The following is a 14,716-nucleotide window of genomic DNA, read 5'->3' as shown; positions in this document are numbered from 1 at the left end:
CCATTTACACTCTTGGTCCTTGCGGAGAAGCTTAAAGATTGGTCCACAAGTCGCAGTCATGTGAGATATAAATCTGGAGATGTAATTCAATCGTCCAAGAAATCCTCTGACTTGTTTTTCTATTCTAGGAGGAGGCATTTCTTGAATGGCTTTGACTTTGTCGGGGTCAACTTCAATACCTCTTTGACTGACAATGAAGCCCAACAGTTTTCCAGAGCAAACACCAAATGTGCACTTACTTGGATTCAGACGCGGCTTGTACTTTCTCAAACATTGGAACAACTTCAGCAGGTGTTCCACATGTTCTTCTTCTGATGCAGACTTGACAATCATGTCGTCCACATAAACTTCAATTTCTTTGTGAATCATATCATGGAAGAGAGTTGTCATCGCTCTTTGGTAAGTTGCTCCAGCATTCTTCAGACCAAATGGCATCCCACAGTAACAAAACGTGCCCCAGGGTGTGATAAAAGTTGTTTTTTTTCCATGTCTTCAGGTGCCATCATGATTTGATTGTAACATGAGAATCCATCCATAAATGAGAAGACTTTAAACTTAGCAGTGCTATCCACCAGCATGTTAATATGGGGTAGCGGGAAATCATCTTTTGGACTTGCTTTGTTTAAGTCTCTGTAATCAACACACATTCTAACGTTTCCATCCTTCTTGGGAACGGGCACTATGTTGGCCAGCCATTGAGGATATTCTGATGTGACGAGGAAACTGGCATTGATTTGCTTTTGTACCTCTTCTTTGATCTTGTCTGCCATATCTGGGTGAGTTCTTCTCAACTTCTGTTTGACAGGCGGACATTCTGGCTTTAACGGTAATCTCTACTCTACAATAGTGGTATCCAACCCAGGCATATCTTGATAGCTCCAAGCAAAGACATCCACATATTCTTCCAACAAGTTAACCATTTCCTCTTTGACGCTTGTTTCTAACAATGCCCCAATTCGCATTTCTCTTTTGTCTTCTTTAGTACCTAAATTGATTACTTACAAAGGCTCTTTGTGCGGCTCAGTGATCTTTTCCTTGTGCTCAAGTAGACGGGTGATCTCTTCAGGGATCTCTTCACTACTCTCTTCTTCAGATTTGTACACAGGGTATTCAAAGTTGGGAGAGGGCCTAGGATCATTGTTTTCAGCGGGTTTATAAAGAGATAATCTGCACATGATTTATGCTTTGCTTTTTAGGAACAAATAAGAGAAAAGGTGTATGTGCAAATTTGAAAAACAATTTTGATTGATTTTATGGGTTTTTTAGATGTTACCATTTTCAAAAAAGATAAACGATAAACAAAAGGAAAGCAAAAATTGCTTTTTTATTAATGATTTGAAACAAAGCCCTACATAAGCTCACTTTTCTTGGGCAGAACAAAAGGAATTATTTTAAACAGCCTGACACATTACTCTTTCGCCTTGGGCAGAACGAAAGGTTTTTTAAAAGACAGAAAATTACTTAGACTCGTGAACAACAGAAGAGATGCTGACGGAAGTCCAGTTGGAGTTGTCCTTTCCATGCGTCACGAAGCTTGAACATTCTGGAACATCTTCAATGATAGCATCTATGTCCTATTTATTTGGGTTGATGTAGCCAGCACTTTGAAAAGTTTCATGCAGAGTCTTGCTGCAGCTTCCATACTCAGATCCCTTTCCTTTTAACTTCTGGGATGTGAATCCTAGACCATTTTTGTCTTTGTTGGTGGAAAGTTCAATAACTTGCCCCCAGCCTTCGTATGATCCTTGGGCGACCACTTTTTGGGCATCTTTCCAGGATGAAATAAACGAACCAGCTTTCTTTCCGTATTCAGGATTAACAATTTCCAAAGCTTGGAATTGAGCTTCAAATCCTTCCATATTAGGGATAGAAGATAAATGACTTACGAACATAGTTTGCTCTCCATAAACAGTAATCAACTTGTCTTTCACAGCAAACTTCAGCATCTGGTGGAGAGTGGATGTAACAGCTCCAGCACTATGGATCCAGGGCCTTCCCAACAAACAGCTGTAAGCGGGGTAGATATCCATTATTTGAAAAGTGATTTCAAAATCATAAGGTATGATGCGGATAGGAAGATCAACATCTCCGATCACGGTGCGCTTTGAACCATCAAAAGCTTTAACAACAATCCCATTCAACCTTATAGTTGCCCCTTGATAGGACAGTCTTTCCAAGGTGCTCCTGGGCATGACATTCAAGGATGAACTAGTATCAACCAGCACATTCTTCAAGGTATCTTCTCCATATTTCATGGAGAAGTGTAGGGCGTGATTGTGCTCCAGTCCTTCCGGGGGAAGTTCTTCTTTACTAAAGCTTAACACATTGTTGACGGTGATGTTGGAAACAACATTATCAAACTACTCAAGGGTTGCATCTTGCTCAATGTAAGCTTGCTTTAGAACTTTCATTAGTGCGTTCCGGTGAGCTTTCGAGTGTACCAATAAGGCCACAGGGATATTTTTTATTGTGTCTGAAGGAGTTGATCAACCTCCTTATAGTCACTCTTCTTGATTAAATTCAGGAATTCTTCTGCATCATCATCTTTAGTTTCAAAGACGGGTTTAGGGATAACAGGTTCTTCCCTAGGCACATCCTTTTGAGGAGGAACTTGTGCAGCCAAATTACTTCTTAGCTTAGAAGGAATTGGTGCAAATAAACGACCGCTTTGAGTCATGCAGCTTACATCAGCAATGTTTACAATAGTCGACTCAAGTTCAGGCTTAACTTCTTCCTTCCCTGTTATGATGGTGGCACCATATCTCCAAGGAACAATAGTACTTGAGTTGTAAGGAAATGGCTTTGGCATTTGAATTGTGAGAGGAATAGCAGCCATGTTTTGGCTATCATAGGATATCTCCACAACTTCGGGGATTGGAAACTCAGCAGTCACCATGTTAAAGTTATCATCTCTTTCATAAGTAAGGTGGAGAGTCCTCTCGTCCAACATCTTCTGAATTTCTCTTCTGACTTGACGACAACCTCGGGGATTCACAGAATAAACTCTACAGGCATTATGATCATGTTGAAAGAAAGCCAACCGACACAGCCTTATGTGCAATAAGACCAATGGTTCTCTGATGAAACGAATATCCCACACTTGGTACCTCCCAGGGCTTCCTTGCACCATATTAATATAATGAGTATATTCACTTCTTTTCCTTCTTGATATACTGATGACTCCTCTATCCAGTAACTTCTGAAGGTCATTGATCACAATTTCACACCCTTGAATGGAGTCTGAGCAAACTAAACAAGCATTGTAATCGTGAGGAGGAAAATAGTTAAGTCCACAGAATACAATGTGCATTTGTACCAAAGATCGAGTTGATTCGCGAACATCATGTAAGTATTCATAACCGGATTGAGTATGTATTGCATTGACAGTCTCATGGTTAGGTAGTGGATTATTTTGAACATTGGGATTAACATCCTTGAAGGTGAGCATGTTGCTTCGGACCAGTTTCTGTACTTCACTCATGAGAGGATAACAATTTTCCACAGTATGACCTGGAGCATTCTTGTGAAAAGCACAATGAGCGTCCGCCTTGTACCAAAATGGAGGATTAGAAGGAGGAGGAGGAGGATCCCTCAGCTGAACCAGATACTTTTGAATAAGCAAAGGCAGTAATTCCGTATAAGTCATCGAAATAGGATCAAAAGGTGGATACTTCCTTTGTTGATTTTGTTGAGGAGCCTGTTGTCGAGGCTGTTGAGGCTGAGGCTTCAGCACATTCTGAGGTTGAGCTTAGCTAACAAATGGAGTCACAACAAAAATTTGTTGTGGTTGATACCGTCTATTTCTTCCTCTTGAGATGACACTAACAGTTTCTTCCTTCTTCTTGGCAAAGTTACTACCAAATCTTTTGGTGCCACCACTAGCTAGTGATGAACTAGCTTCTTTGACTAGGCGACCTTCTCGGATACCTTCTTCAATCCGCATCCCCATGTTTACCATTTCAGTAAAGTCGCTGGGAGCGCTTGCTACCATCTTCTCATAATAAAATGCGTTCAGTGTTTTAAGGAATACCTTGGTCATTTCTTTCTCTTCCATGGGAGGAACGATTTGAGCAGCTATTTCACGCCATCTTTGCGCGTACTCTTTAAAGGACTCTTTTTCTTTTTGGGACATAGCACGGAGTTGATCTATGTCCGGTGCCATATCAATATTGTACTTGTACTTTCTGATAAAAGCTTCACCCAGGTCATGGAAAGTACATATGTGAGTACTATCCAGACCCATATACCATTTCAAAGCAGCTCCAGATAAGCTATCTTGAAAGTAGTGAATTAACAAGCGTTGATCTTTGGTGTGCATGGATATTTTCCTTACATACATGATTAGTTGACTGTGAGGACAGGAATTCCCTTTGTACTTCTCAAATTCTGGGAGTCTAAACTTGGTCGGAACTCTGACATTCGGAACCAAGCATAAATCATTCACTTCCTTTCCAAATAGATCTTTTCCTCTAAGGGCCTTGATCTCTTTTTGCATCTCTATAAATTGGTCTTCAAATTCTTCCATTTTACCCATACCTTTAGAAGGAGCGCCATGGGAAATCTGTTCGTTGTGAAGGGAAACAGTGTTTACAACAGCACGAGTAGCAGTCATAATAGCTTGAGGATTTGTTGTCTGTGAAACAGGGATCTGTTGTCCAGCCAATTGGAAATCCATATCTATCCCATATGGCCTAGTAGTTGTAGGAATTGTAGGGATTACAGGAATCTGAGCAATCTCTATCTCGGAGATCACAGTAGTCTGAGCTTGGGTTAGTGGCTGATTCGGAGCAGCCACTAAGTCTTGAACCATGGAAGTTAGTCTTTCAATACCGGAGCGTAGAACAGCAACTTTTTCTTGCCATTCTTGGTCATCAACAATACTGTCTTCCATTCTTCGATGATTGGCGCGAGTATTATACCGGTGCATCAGCTTGACTCTGAGGAGAGAGGGGAATGAATAAGACTCTGACTCAGATATGTATGTGAATGTGAATGTGGTATGATGCATGCAATGCAAAAGACTCTTTTTTTGATAATTTTCAAAATATATCATGATATCTTTCAAGGATTTATGTAAGAGTTTTGTAAATGTGTAGCAACCTGCCCTAAAAATAAACCTTTTAGAGTCGCCACCTATTCTGAAGGGCGAATAGGAAACCCTACGCAGATATGAGATTCAGGGTAAGTTATTATAATCAGGTTGAGGGAAGGTGTTAGGCACCCTCAACCCTTTCCTATTGGCTTTGAATCTAAGGGTCAAGTTTTATGGCTAAAAGTTAAGGTTAATAGCTAAGGAATTGAATAGGGGAAAACTTGAGATTGAACTGAATGGAGGTTTTAGGGAAGGGGACTCGCCTTGGTTATCCAAGTGCCTACGTACCTCCTTAGGGAGGATCAGAGTCTACGTAGTTCGGGCACAGGATTGTACGCCTTAGAATTGAATTTGATTATGGAGGTGTTTGAAGTTGTTTTGAAGTTGTTTTGAAATGCGAAGTTCGAAGGTATTTTGAATTACCTTATCGTAGTTGTGAACATCACAGTGTTTGAAAGGATGTATATCCGTAGTATCGTGGTTTAGTGTGTTTTTTAGATGTTTGGGCGTACAACCCTGATTTGATATGGCACCGTTAGATGCGGTGACCAATAGATTTGGTCAGTATAGCTAACGGATTAAGAGGCATTGCTGGTTACTCAGATCGATAGATTGATCGTCGCGGGCAGCAAATTGAATGTGTTTTGAATTTTATATATTTTTTATCCCTCGTCTAATGCGACTAATAGATTTAGTCGGGTCGAGGAGAGAATTATTCAAGAATTAATTGAATTAATATTTTTTATAAATTGAATTGATCAAAATTATTTCTCGCCTAATGCGACTAATAGGTATAGTCGGTTCGAGGAGAAAATTTAACATTTAATCAAGAGTCAATTGAAATTTTTGCACTAATGGGATTGGGGCAAACCCTAATATATTGGTAACTTTATAGGGTTTTTGTGATCTAATATAATTAAATTTAATAAAATAGATTAAATCGACATAATCGAAATAATCGGGAGGAAATCCTAAAACCTAATATAACCCTAATCCTAATTCCATTTTACTATTATTCTGATTTTAAAATTAAATCATATATACATATACAAAAATAGTTAAGATTAATTACATGATTATATGAATAATATAAAAATAATTTAAATAAACCTGGGCATATTATCCTGTGTGGTAGCCTTTGAAGGTTCATGGTGGAACCTCAGCCCTTGGGCCGCTGGATCTTGCTTGACGTGCATCGGATGGTGACAAATTGACGGTGCATGGTGAGCGTATGAGGATGCGTGGCACCGGATCTGGCCTTCACTCCTGTGCTGCTGCGTTTGAGAGGTCCATGGTGTACCTCATGCTGTGAAGCGTTAGATTTGATCTGCGTGGGATCTGGTGGTCTTGGTGTGAGGGTGTATGAAAGGCGCATGTAGTCTCGTTACGCCAGATCTGCAGGTGTGAATTCTCAAAGAAAATAGGGAAAAAACGCGTCCTCGGTGAGGATCGATCCCATGACCCCATGGATAGGTATCACGCGTCTTTACCATTCGACCCAATTGCATTTGTTGTCAGGCTTATTTCCACAAATTCAAATAAACGAATTTAAACGAATGAAAACCAAAAAAATAAAACTCAGCGCGCGCCCCCTTCCTTGGTTCGTCTCCTTCGCGAAATTTTTTTCTGCAAAACGTAGATGACTTTTACCTACAGCTTCAAGCATCACTATAGCCCCTGCAAAATCAAAAGCTCAACAAAACGAATCATAAATCAAGACTAAGGTCATGGATCGACTAGAATTTGTTCACTGAATCCAATGGAGCCATTAGTTTTGGCCAATTTTGCCTGCAACTATAGATCCTAAAACATAGCTCTAAAAAACCTAACAATGGTGGATTATAATTTCTGTATCAAAACTCCAATCAAACGTATCAGCCACGTTCCACACACGATTATGAACACGAATCTGCAATTCAATCATATTTACAATGCTTAAATCTGTGAAATCGAAAGGTTCAAAAGGAAGGCCAAACCGTGAATGTTCTTATGGTGATTCTGAGTACATGAGCCCTTGAAGATGATCCCAACGGCTTCGGTAAATGTCCAGGAAGCTAATTCCAATCTCCAAACTTCGTATGCAAGTTAGAAAACGAACCTTGTTTGTTCTTGAATTTGTGTGCACCCGGTTTTGGTCCTTGGAGGCAGAATTTTCGCCCCCCCTGCGCATGAATCCTCCCAGCATATATAGAGAAAACTCTAGGTCAACAAAATTGGGATCAAATCTTGTCACTTGATTGCAAATCAAATTTTTGCTTTCCAATCTTGCTTTTTCCTTATTTTACTCAAACCAATATTCTCCTTCCAATTCTCACGCTTCTTCAAAAAATTGACTTTTTTTTTCTTATTTATTTTTTTTATTTTATAACTAGTAATTAGTAAAAGTAGTTAGTAATAATATTTAAATAGTAACTAATACTAATAGCTAACAATAATGAAATTAATAATAATAATTCTAATATATACAATTACTAAAACCTAATTAAAATAATAAACCTTAAAAAATGAAAATTAATAATGCTAAATACTTAATAGTTAGTCATGATAAATCAAAACAAATGTTATTAAAACCCAAAAAATACCCCAAAAATGATAAAAACCCTTGTAATAATTGGGCCCCGCGTTTGGGTCCTAAACACCTGTTAATTACGCCATTGCTTCAACTCAACCTGATTTATAAGAGTGCGGGTTTGACAATAGAAATGTCAAACCCCATGACTCTTAATTTAGACTCTTGATGGATTAAGAGACGTAGATCTGATCGAGAAAATTTTGGGGTATGACAACTGCCCCTGTTCAATCTTCTTAAACCTGAAGAGTCGGATAGACACGTCTGCCTATCGTGATCTAAAGGTAGAAGACGATTGAACACTGAGAATGCCCTGAAATTTGCATTTGTTGGGAAGAAGTTTCGTGGGAGATGGGCTTAAAGATGCCACCCAAGGTAAATACCATTTTTCAGAGCGTGAAGCAAATGCTTTCTTTGGAAGGGACCAGGTGTTTTGATTATAGCATGGCCTAAAAAAGGCAACCTGAGTTTTATGCGATGTTATGATGCATGCGATGTATGATGCAGTGAGCTTCTCAAAATAAATGAGAGCAGTGTATGTATATTCATTATGTATGAATGAGGTATGTTAGTTGAATGATGCATGATTGTTAGTTATGTCAGTTGAAGTATGTTAGTAATTCTGAAAAGAAAGATAAAACCTTTGCTTGCTTTTGGTGAAGTTTTGAAGAAGATCACTGCCGAGGGACTAACGTGATAAACTCAATTGAGGAACCCTTTGTAAAACCTTTTGTAAAAACCCGTTTGCCTGGAAAAGCTCCTAGAAGGGATGGAAGACGTCTTAAAGAAGACTGCCTGAAAAGGCTCCTGAAAAGGGTGGAACATGTCTTAAAGAAGACTGCCTGGAAAGGTTCCTGAAAAGGACTGCACCAATAGGATCATTTGCCATAGCTATAGCAAACTCACCTGCACCACTGCACCATTTAGGATAATTTGCTATGCTTATAGCAACTTCACCTGCACCATTTAGGATCATTTGCCGTGCTTGTAGCAAACTCACCCGCACCATTTAGGATCATTTGCCGTGCTTGTAGCAAACTCACCTGCCCCATTTAGAATCATTTGCCGTGCTTGTAGCAAACTCGCCCGCACCATTTAGGATCATTTGCCGTGCTTGTAGCAAACTCACCCGCACCATTTAGGATCATTTGCCGTGCTTGTAGCAAACTCACCTGCCCCATTTAGGATCGTTTGTCGTGCTTGTAGCAAACTCACCCGCACCATTTAGGATCATTTGCCGTGCTTGTAGCAAACTCACCTGCCCCATTTAGGATCATTTGCCGTGCTTGTAGCAAACTCACCCGCACCATTTAGGATCGTTTGTCGTGCTTGTAGCAAACTCACCCGCACCATTTAGGATCATTTACCATGCTTGTAGTAAACTCACCTGCCCCATTTAGGCTAATTTGCTATGCTCATAGCAACTTCGCCTGCACCATTAAGGATCATTTACCATGCTTGTAGTAAACTCACCTGCCCCAAAGTAATTACCTGCCATGGTTCTGACAAGCGTACCTGCATAAGAGTAATCATTTGCTATAGTTCTAGCGAATTTACCTGCATGAAAAAGATTCACCTGTTTGGAGACTCACGACTCGAGGGTCGGAGAAAATACACCTTTCACAACACGAGGGTTGGAGACTCACGACACGTGGGTCGGAAAATACACCTATCACAACACGAGGGTTGGAGACTAGGATTTTGCAGTGTGATTTGAATTTTGACGTAACAGTCAGACGGGAACTGACTACCAAACGAGAATTGGATTTGATGGTTTTCCAGGACGAGAACTGGACTTTGTAATGATTTGCCAGGACGAGAATTGGACTTTGTAATGATTTTCCAGGACGAGAACTGGACTTTGTGATATGTAGTATGTGAATGCCCCAGATGATATGCGTATGCTAATGCGTATGTATGTATGTTGATGCTGATGCTGATGTCAACCCCCAAGATTTTATCTCCTTATTGAACTTTGTTTAAACCATATTTGCACCTGTACCTCGGCTATGCTTATGCCGGCTTGGTAATGTTTATGCATGTGGATAATGCTTATGCATATGTTGATTGATGTAATGAGTGGAACGAAATAACGTCTTCTATAAGACTACTTGAAAAGGTTTTTGGCAAGGATATGAAAATTTGTCTTGAAGAAGACTACCTGTAAAGGCTTTTATCAAGGATGAGGAATGTCTTTAAAGACGGCTACCTGAAAAGGCTGAAAGATGTCTTTAACAAGGACTACCTAAAAAGGTTCTTAGCAAGGAATGATTAATGTCTTAGAAAAGACCACCCAGAAAGGTTCATAGAATGTCTTAAAGAAGACCACCTGAAGAGGTTCCTGAAAAGGTTCGTATAAAAGAATGTCTTGAAAAAGACTACCTGAAGAGGTTCCTTGAAAGGATGACAATTCGCCTTGAATAAGACTACTTGAGGAGGCTCCTAGAAAGGGTCGTGAGATTTGTCTTAAGGAAGACTACCTAAAAAGGTGTAGTGTGATGTATCAACCAATGTATGCAATGCATGATTCATATGTATTTGCATGATGCTCCGATGATAGGTTGTTGATAACCAAAGCATATATAGCTCGCTGAAGTTGCAGGTTTGTTTGATAAGGTGGGGTGTGATGCTAGCGCGATTTCCTAATCCCTGTTTTTGCATTTGAAGATCGTAGTTAGGAGAAAGATCGGTCCGAGGTTGTAAAGTATGAGAACGCCTTTCCCTTTTGTTGTGCGCCTTGCCCCAGTTTGGCTCTTTGAAATACTCCACGCCTTTGACATTTTGAGGTTCTCTAGACCTTTAACCTTTTGAGGTTCTCCACACCTTTAACCCTGAGAGATTCTCCACACCTTATGGGTTTGATACCCAATGCCCCAATGTTTAGTGGAGAAAGGATGCCCATGATCTCCAAGCCATGAAGGAAGTGCCCCGAGGAATAACCTTGTCGTATGCTTCGACGTTTAGATTGAAGGGTATGCCCTTGATTTCCAGGATATGGAGGACTATCCATAGTGTTCTTATCCTTTTGAATTTGAATTCTTCCCATGTTTGACATGCCCCTGTTTGAGATTGCTTCGCGGTGTGCCCCAAGTCGATTGAACCTTAGGAATGAATGCCCCTAGTTAATAGGATATTTGATTGTATGCCCCTGTGATCCTTGAAATTTTTACCCCTGTTAAGGGGAACCCCCTAGATGTGATTCCCCCCATTCCAGAGTCTTTATCAGAAATGATCACCTTTGATTAAACCAATTTCGAGATTTCCTCGATGCTGAGTGTATATTCGTAGACGACGTTGTACCCTTTGAGAAGTAACTCCAATGCGACGCGTGTGTAAGTTTTGGAATCGAAGTCCGTTATGAATTAGGACTGGGATATTAGAAATGAATGCTTGAAAAAGCATAGTGGTTAGAAATAGTTTTAACAAACTTTAGGAGTCAGTATAACAAAATTCTGCTTTAATATGCTTTCGTGGTTAACCTTGCCTCAATTAGGACTTTTAAATGTTGTAACTTGGCCGGGTTCATGTTTTAAGAAACAATGGATATAAGCCTCAAAATTTTATTTAACCCACCCCTTTCTCCTTGATGTTCTCCAGATCCTAAAAATTCGCCTAATCCAATGGATGTGCTTTGTTTGTAAGAGAATCGTTTTTGTTTTTGACGTTGAGCAGAAGCCTTAGCAGAGATCCGAGCACCAATGAAAAATGTTGTAAAGATCCATGCATTGATGCGAAGCTTTGATGGTTTAGCAGTCACAAGTTTATCCTTTGAATTTCGCCTTTGTTTTTTATCCCTTATTTTTGCATGAACCAACCCTTTTGAGTCTGATCCATCGGGATACCCTAATTTTGCCTAAGTCGTTTTTGTTTTCTTTCCTGAAATTTTCCATTTTGACTTAGCGGGCGTTTTTCTTTTGAAGGCTCCTTTTGAGATTGATCCTTGGATATCGAATGTTGTGACTGCCATGTTGACTTTGATTTGTAAGCTTCACCTTTGATACTTCCTCGATCTTGAATGATATATTGAGGAAGAAGATGTTGTGAATGTTACCTCCATTGTTTCCTCAATCTTGGGTGCATGCGAGGAAGAAGATATGCTTGCGCCTTTGCTTGATCCTTATGCTTGAACCCTTTGCTTGGATTGACTGATTCTCTTGACAACCAAAATACACCATTGAATTAATTGAAATCTACCCTGCCCCTGGTTGAAATCAAGGTTTTTTTTTAAAAGTAGAAATAAACTCCAACTTCCTGGCTCGAGGGGGTGACGAGGGATTAACATCCTTATATCTCCACTGTTTGGGAATTGAAACAATGCCTGTACATCGTCGGTTCGGTCTTACCTTGAAAGCATATGTTTAGCTGGACTTAGTTATTTGTATTCTTCATTCTCCCTTAAGTTTGTTAATAACCTTGAATTTGAAATTGAAAATAGAATAGAAGTGCGCGAGTGGAAAGTCGTAGTAGTGAGCGAATGAAGCGGATGAATTGATTCCAAAACCTGCACGGTCATCCCATTAGAACTGCTAATCCGAAGGTACAACTTTTTTTAGTAACACTTAGCGATCGTAGGGGTCGAAATTCTGAGCATGATAAACACCTATTGATCCTAGGGACAGTCTCCTCTGTATATCCATTGACTTTGTCTTACTCCTTAGTTCTTAGACTTGTAGAAGTAGAGGGCAACCTCAAATTTTCCTTGGGCACGTCAAACCTGTCGAGAATAGATTGTTAGCGGTGGGTTTTCGTCGTATCGGAACTTCATGAGTTTCCTTTGACTGAACCTCTTTTGCTTTCCCTAAGGATAATATCACACCATTGCAACCTTCGGAGTTCGTAGATTGATGAAGAAGACCTATGGCCTTTTTTGCCCCTTGGTGTGGAGTTAACACACGTCGCTTTCTATCCATCGTAGTTATGCATCTTTGTTCAGGGTATTGCCCCAGTTGGACTGACCCTTGCCCCTAGGTTATCGTAGAGCCTCCTTGTAAGTTTGATATGTTCTAAGATGAACTCCTTATGACTAGATACCCTTTGAGTGTATCTATGAGGGAACTCTTTTGTTGAACTAATCCTTGCTCGATAATAACCTTTGTTGCATTCACAATCCTGTTACGACAAGGCGTGGGCATGTGGCTGGCATGATGAAAAGCAACCTTTTTTCCTTAGTAAGTATAAGATCCTTCTCAATAATTTATCCTCCTTTCTCCATAGTCTACGATCCTTTGATTTTCTTCGGGAATTTTGGGAAACCGGCTAGCGCGGTAAGTGTGGATGTGGGTGAAGATAGAAATGCAAATGTAGATGCAAATGTATGACTGCATGAAAATGCGAATGCATGGGTATGCGGGACTCCTTGTATTATAACTCTTTATATGTAATGCCATGCAGACGTGTGACATATAATCCTAAGGATAACCTATGCGGATTTAGGGGTGTCATTGGACCATAGTGAAATCCTTTAAAGATAGATGTTATGACGTGCCAATGGAAATCCCTTAGATTCGGGAGTATGTAGAAGGTAGCGGCTGGTGACCGTTCAAGACAGTCACCAAATCTCATGGCCATCGAGAGGCCAATAGACGTGCGTTAATGAGGGTGTCCTTCAGGGGAAGGATGAAGTCATTGTAAAAACAAATGGACATAGAAGGAAATCCCTACAGGCTAGGGAGTTCGTAGGAGCAAGCACGAGGTGGCCGTTCAAGACAGTCACTCGGTCACATGGCCATCGAGAGGCCAATCGACGTATGCTAACGAAGATGTCCTTCGAACGAAGGATGCGTTTTTTTTTAAAATATAATCCCTACAGGCTAGGGAACTCGTAGATGTAGGCACGAAGTGACCGTTCAAGACAATCACTAAATCGCATGGCCATCGAGAGGCCAATTGAAGTGCGTAAACGTAGATGTCCTTCGTGGGAAGGATACGTAGTTGTAAGAATACAAAGGTATAAGAAGAAAATCCCTACAGGCTAGGGAATGCATAGACGTAGGCACGGAGCGACCGTTCATGACAGTCACTAAGTCTCATGGCCATCGAGAAGCCAATCAACGTGCGTGAATGGAGGTGTCCTTCGTGGGAAGGGCATGGTCTTAGAAATGAAGTCCCTACAGGCCAGGGAGCGCGTAGGAGTACCTGCAAAAATTACATGCAAGACATTCGCAGTATATAAATTGCATATATAATAAGCACGTAAGCACATAAGCCCTAGGTTCATAGGTTCGACGTAACGGCTTAGGGTGCCTACCCTTCCCATTGGTATGTTCTAGAAGGTCTCATGGGGTCGTTCGTAGCCGCCGAGACTTTTTGTCTCTTTGGATTTTAGAACAACTCATTTTATCCATGAGGTTCGAGTTTTAGGGGTAGGTTCCCAGAGAGATCAGCCAAATACCAAGTCCAGCCCTCAACAAGATCAAGCCTCGTATCAGACATTTCCGGATATTCAACCCACTCTGAGTGGAATTATAATAAGACTCGTAGGCGATGTAATTCCCCTCTGGTCATTATTATAATTCCCACGCTTAGGCTTAACAGCAGTTTATAATATCCCAACAGAATATAATAAAAATAACAAATATAAAAATTTTTAATTAAATTGAACGTAAATGAATAAACTGCAGATGAATAAATAAATAAATAAAAATTTAAATATTTAATAAAAAGGAAAACCTAAATCCTAAACCAAACCCTAATTTAGGCAAACTAGCCAAACCCTAATAGCCAGCCACAAACCTAAATAATTTGCCAAACCTAAACCCTGCCAAGCCTTAGGAGCTTAATAATTCACCATTGATGGTCAATCCCCAGCAGAGTCGCCAGCTGTAGCAACCTGCCCTAAAAATAAACCTTTTAGAGTCGCCACCTATTCTGAAGGGCGAATAGGAAACCCTACGCAGATATGAGATTCAGGGTAAGTTATTATAATCAGGTTGAGGGAAGGTGTTAGGCACCCTCAACCCTTTCCTATTGGCTTTGAATCTAAGGGTCAAGTTTTATGGCTAAAAGTTAAGGTTAATAGCTAAGGAATTGAATAGGGGAAAACTTGAGATTGAACT

At 40.2% G+C, this 14,716-nt stretch overlaps 1 protein-coding gene across 1 annotated transcript; it reads right to left on the bottom strand.

Annotated features, from left to right (window-relative positions):
* Positions 1-1,574: 1,574 nt before the first annotated feature.
* Positions 1,575-4,891, bottom strand: LOC131613532 (uncharacterized). Its single transcript, XM_058885192.1, has 3 exons — positions 3,827-4,891; positions 2,492-3,736; positions 1,575-2,360 (listed from the first exon to the last, which is right to left on the bottom strand). Exons 1-3 carry the CDS (start codon positions 4,889-4,891, stop codon positions 1,575-1,577), a joined length of 3,096 nt encoding a protein of 1,031 aa, XP_058741175.1.
* Positions 4,892-14,716: the final 9,825 nt, after the last annotated feature.

The sequence above is a fragment of the Vicia villosa genome, linkage group LG6, assembly GCF_029867415.1.
Source record: "Vicia villosa cultivar HV-30 ecotype Madison, WI linkage group LG6, Vvil1.0, whole genome shotgun sequence".
NCBI classification, from domain to species: domain Eukaryota; kingdom Viridiplantae; phylum Streptophyta; class Magnoliopsida; order Fabales; family Fabaceae; genus Vicia; species Vicia villosa.
The sequence above is the reverse complement of the archived record's forward strand: the minus strand, read 5'-3'. Positions and strand labels throughout refer to the sequence as shown.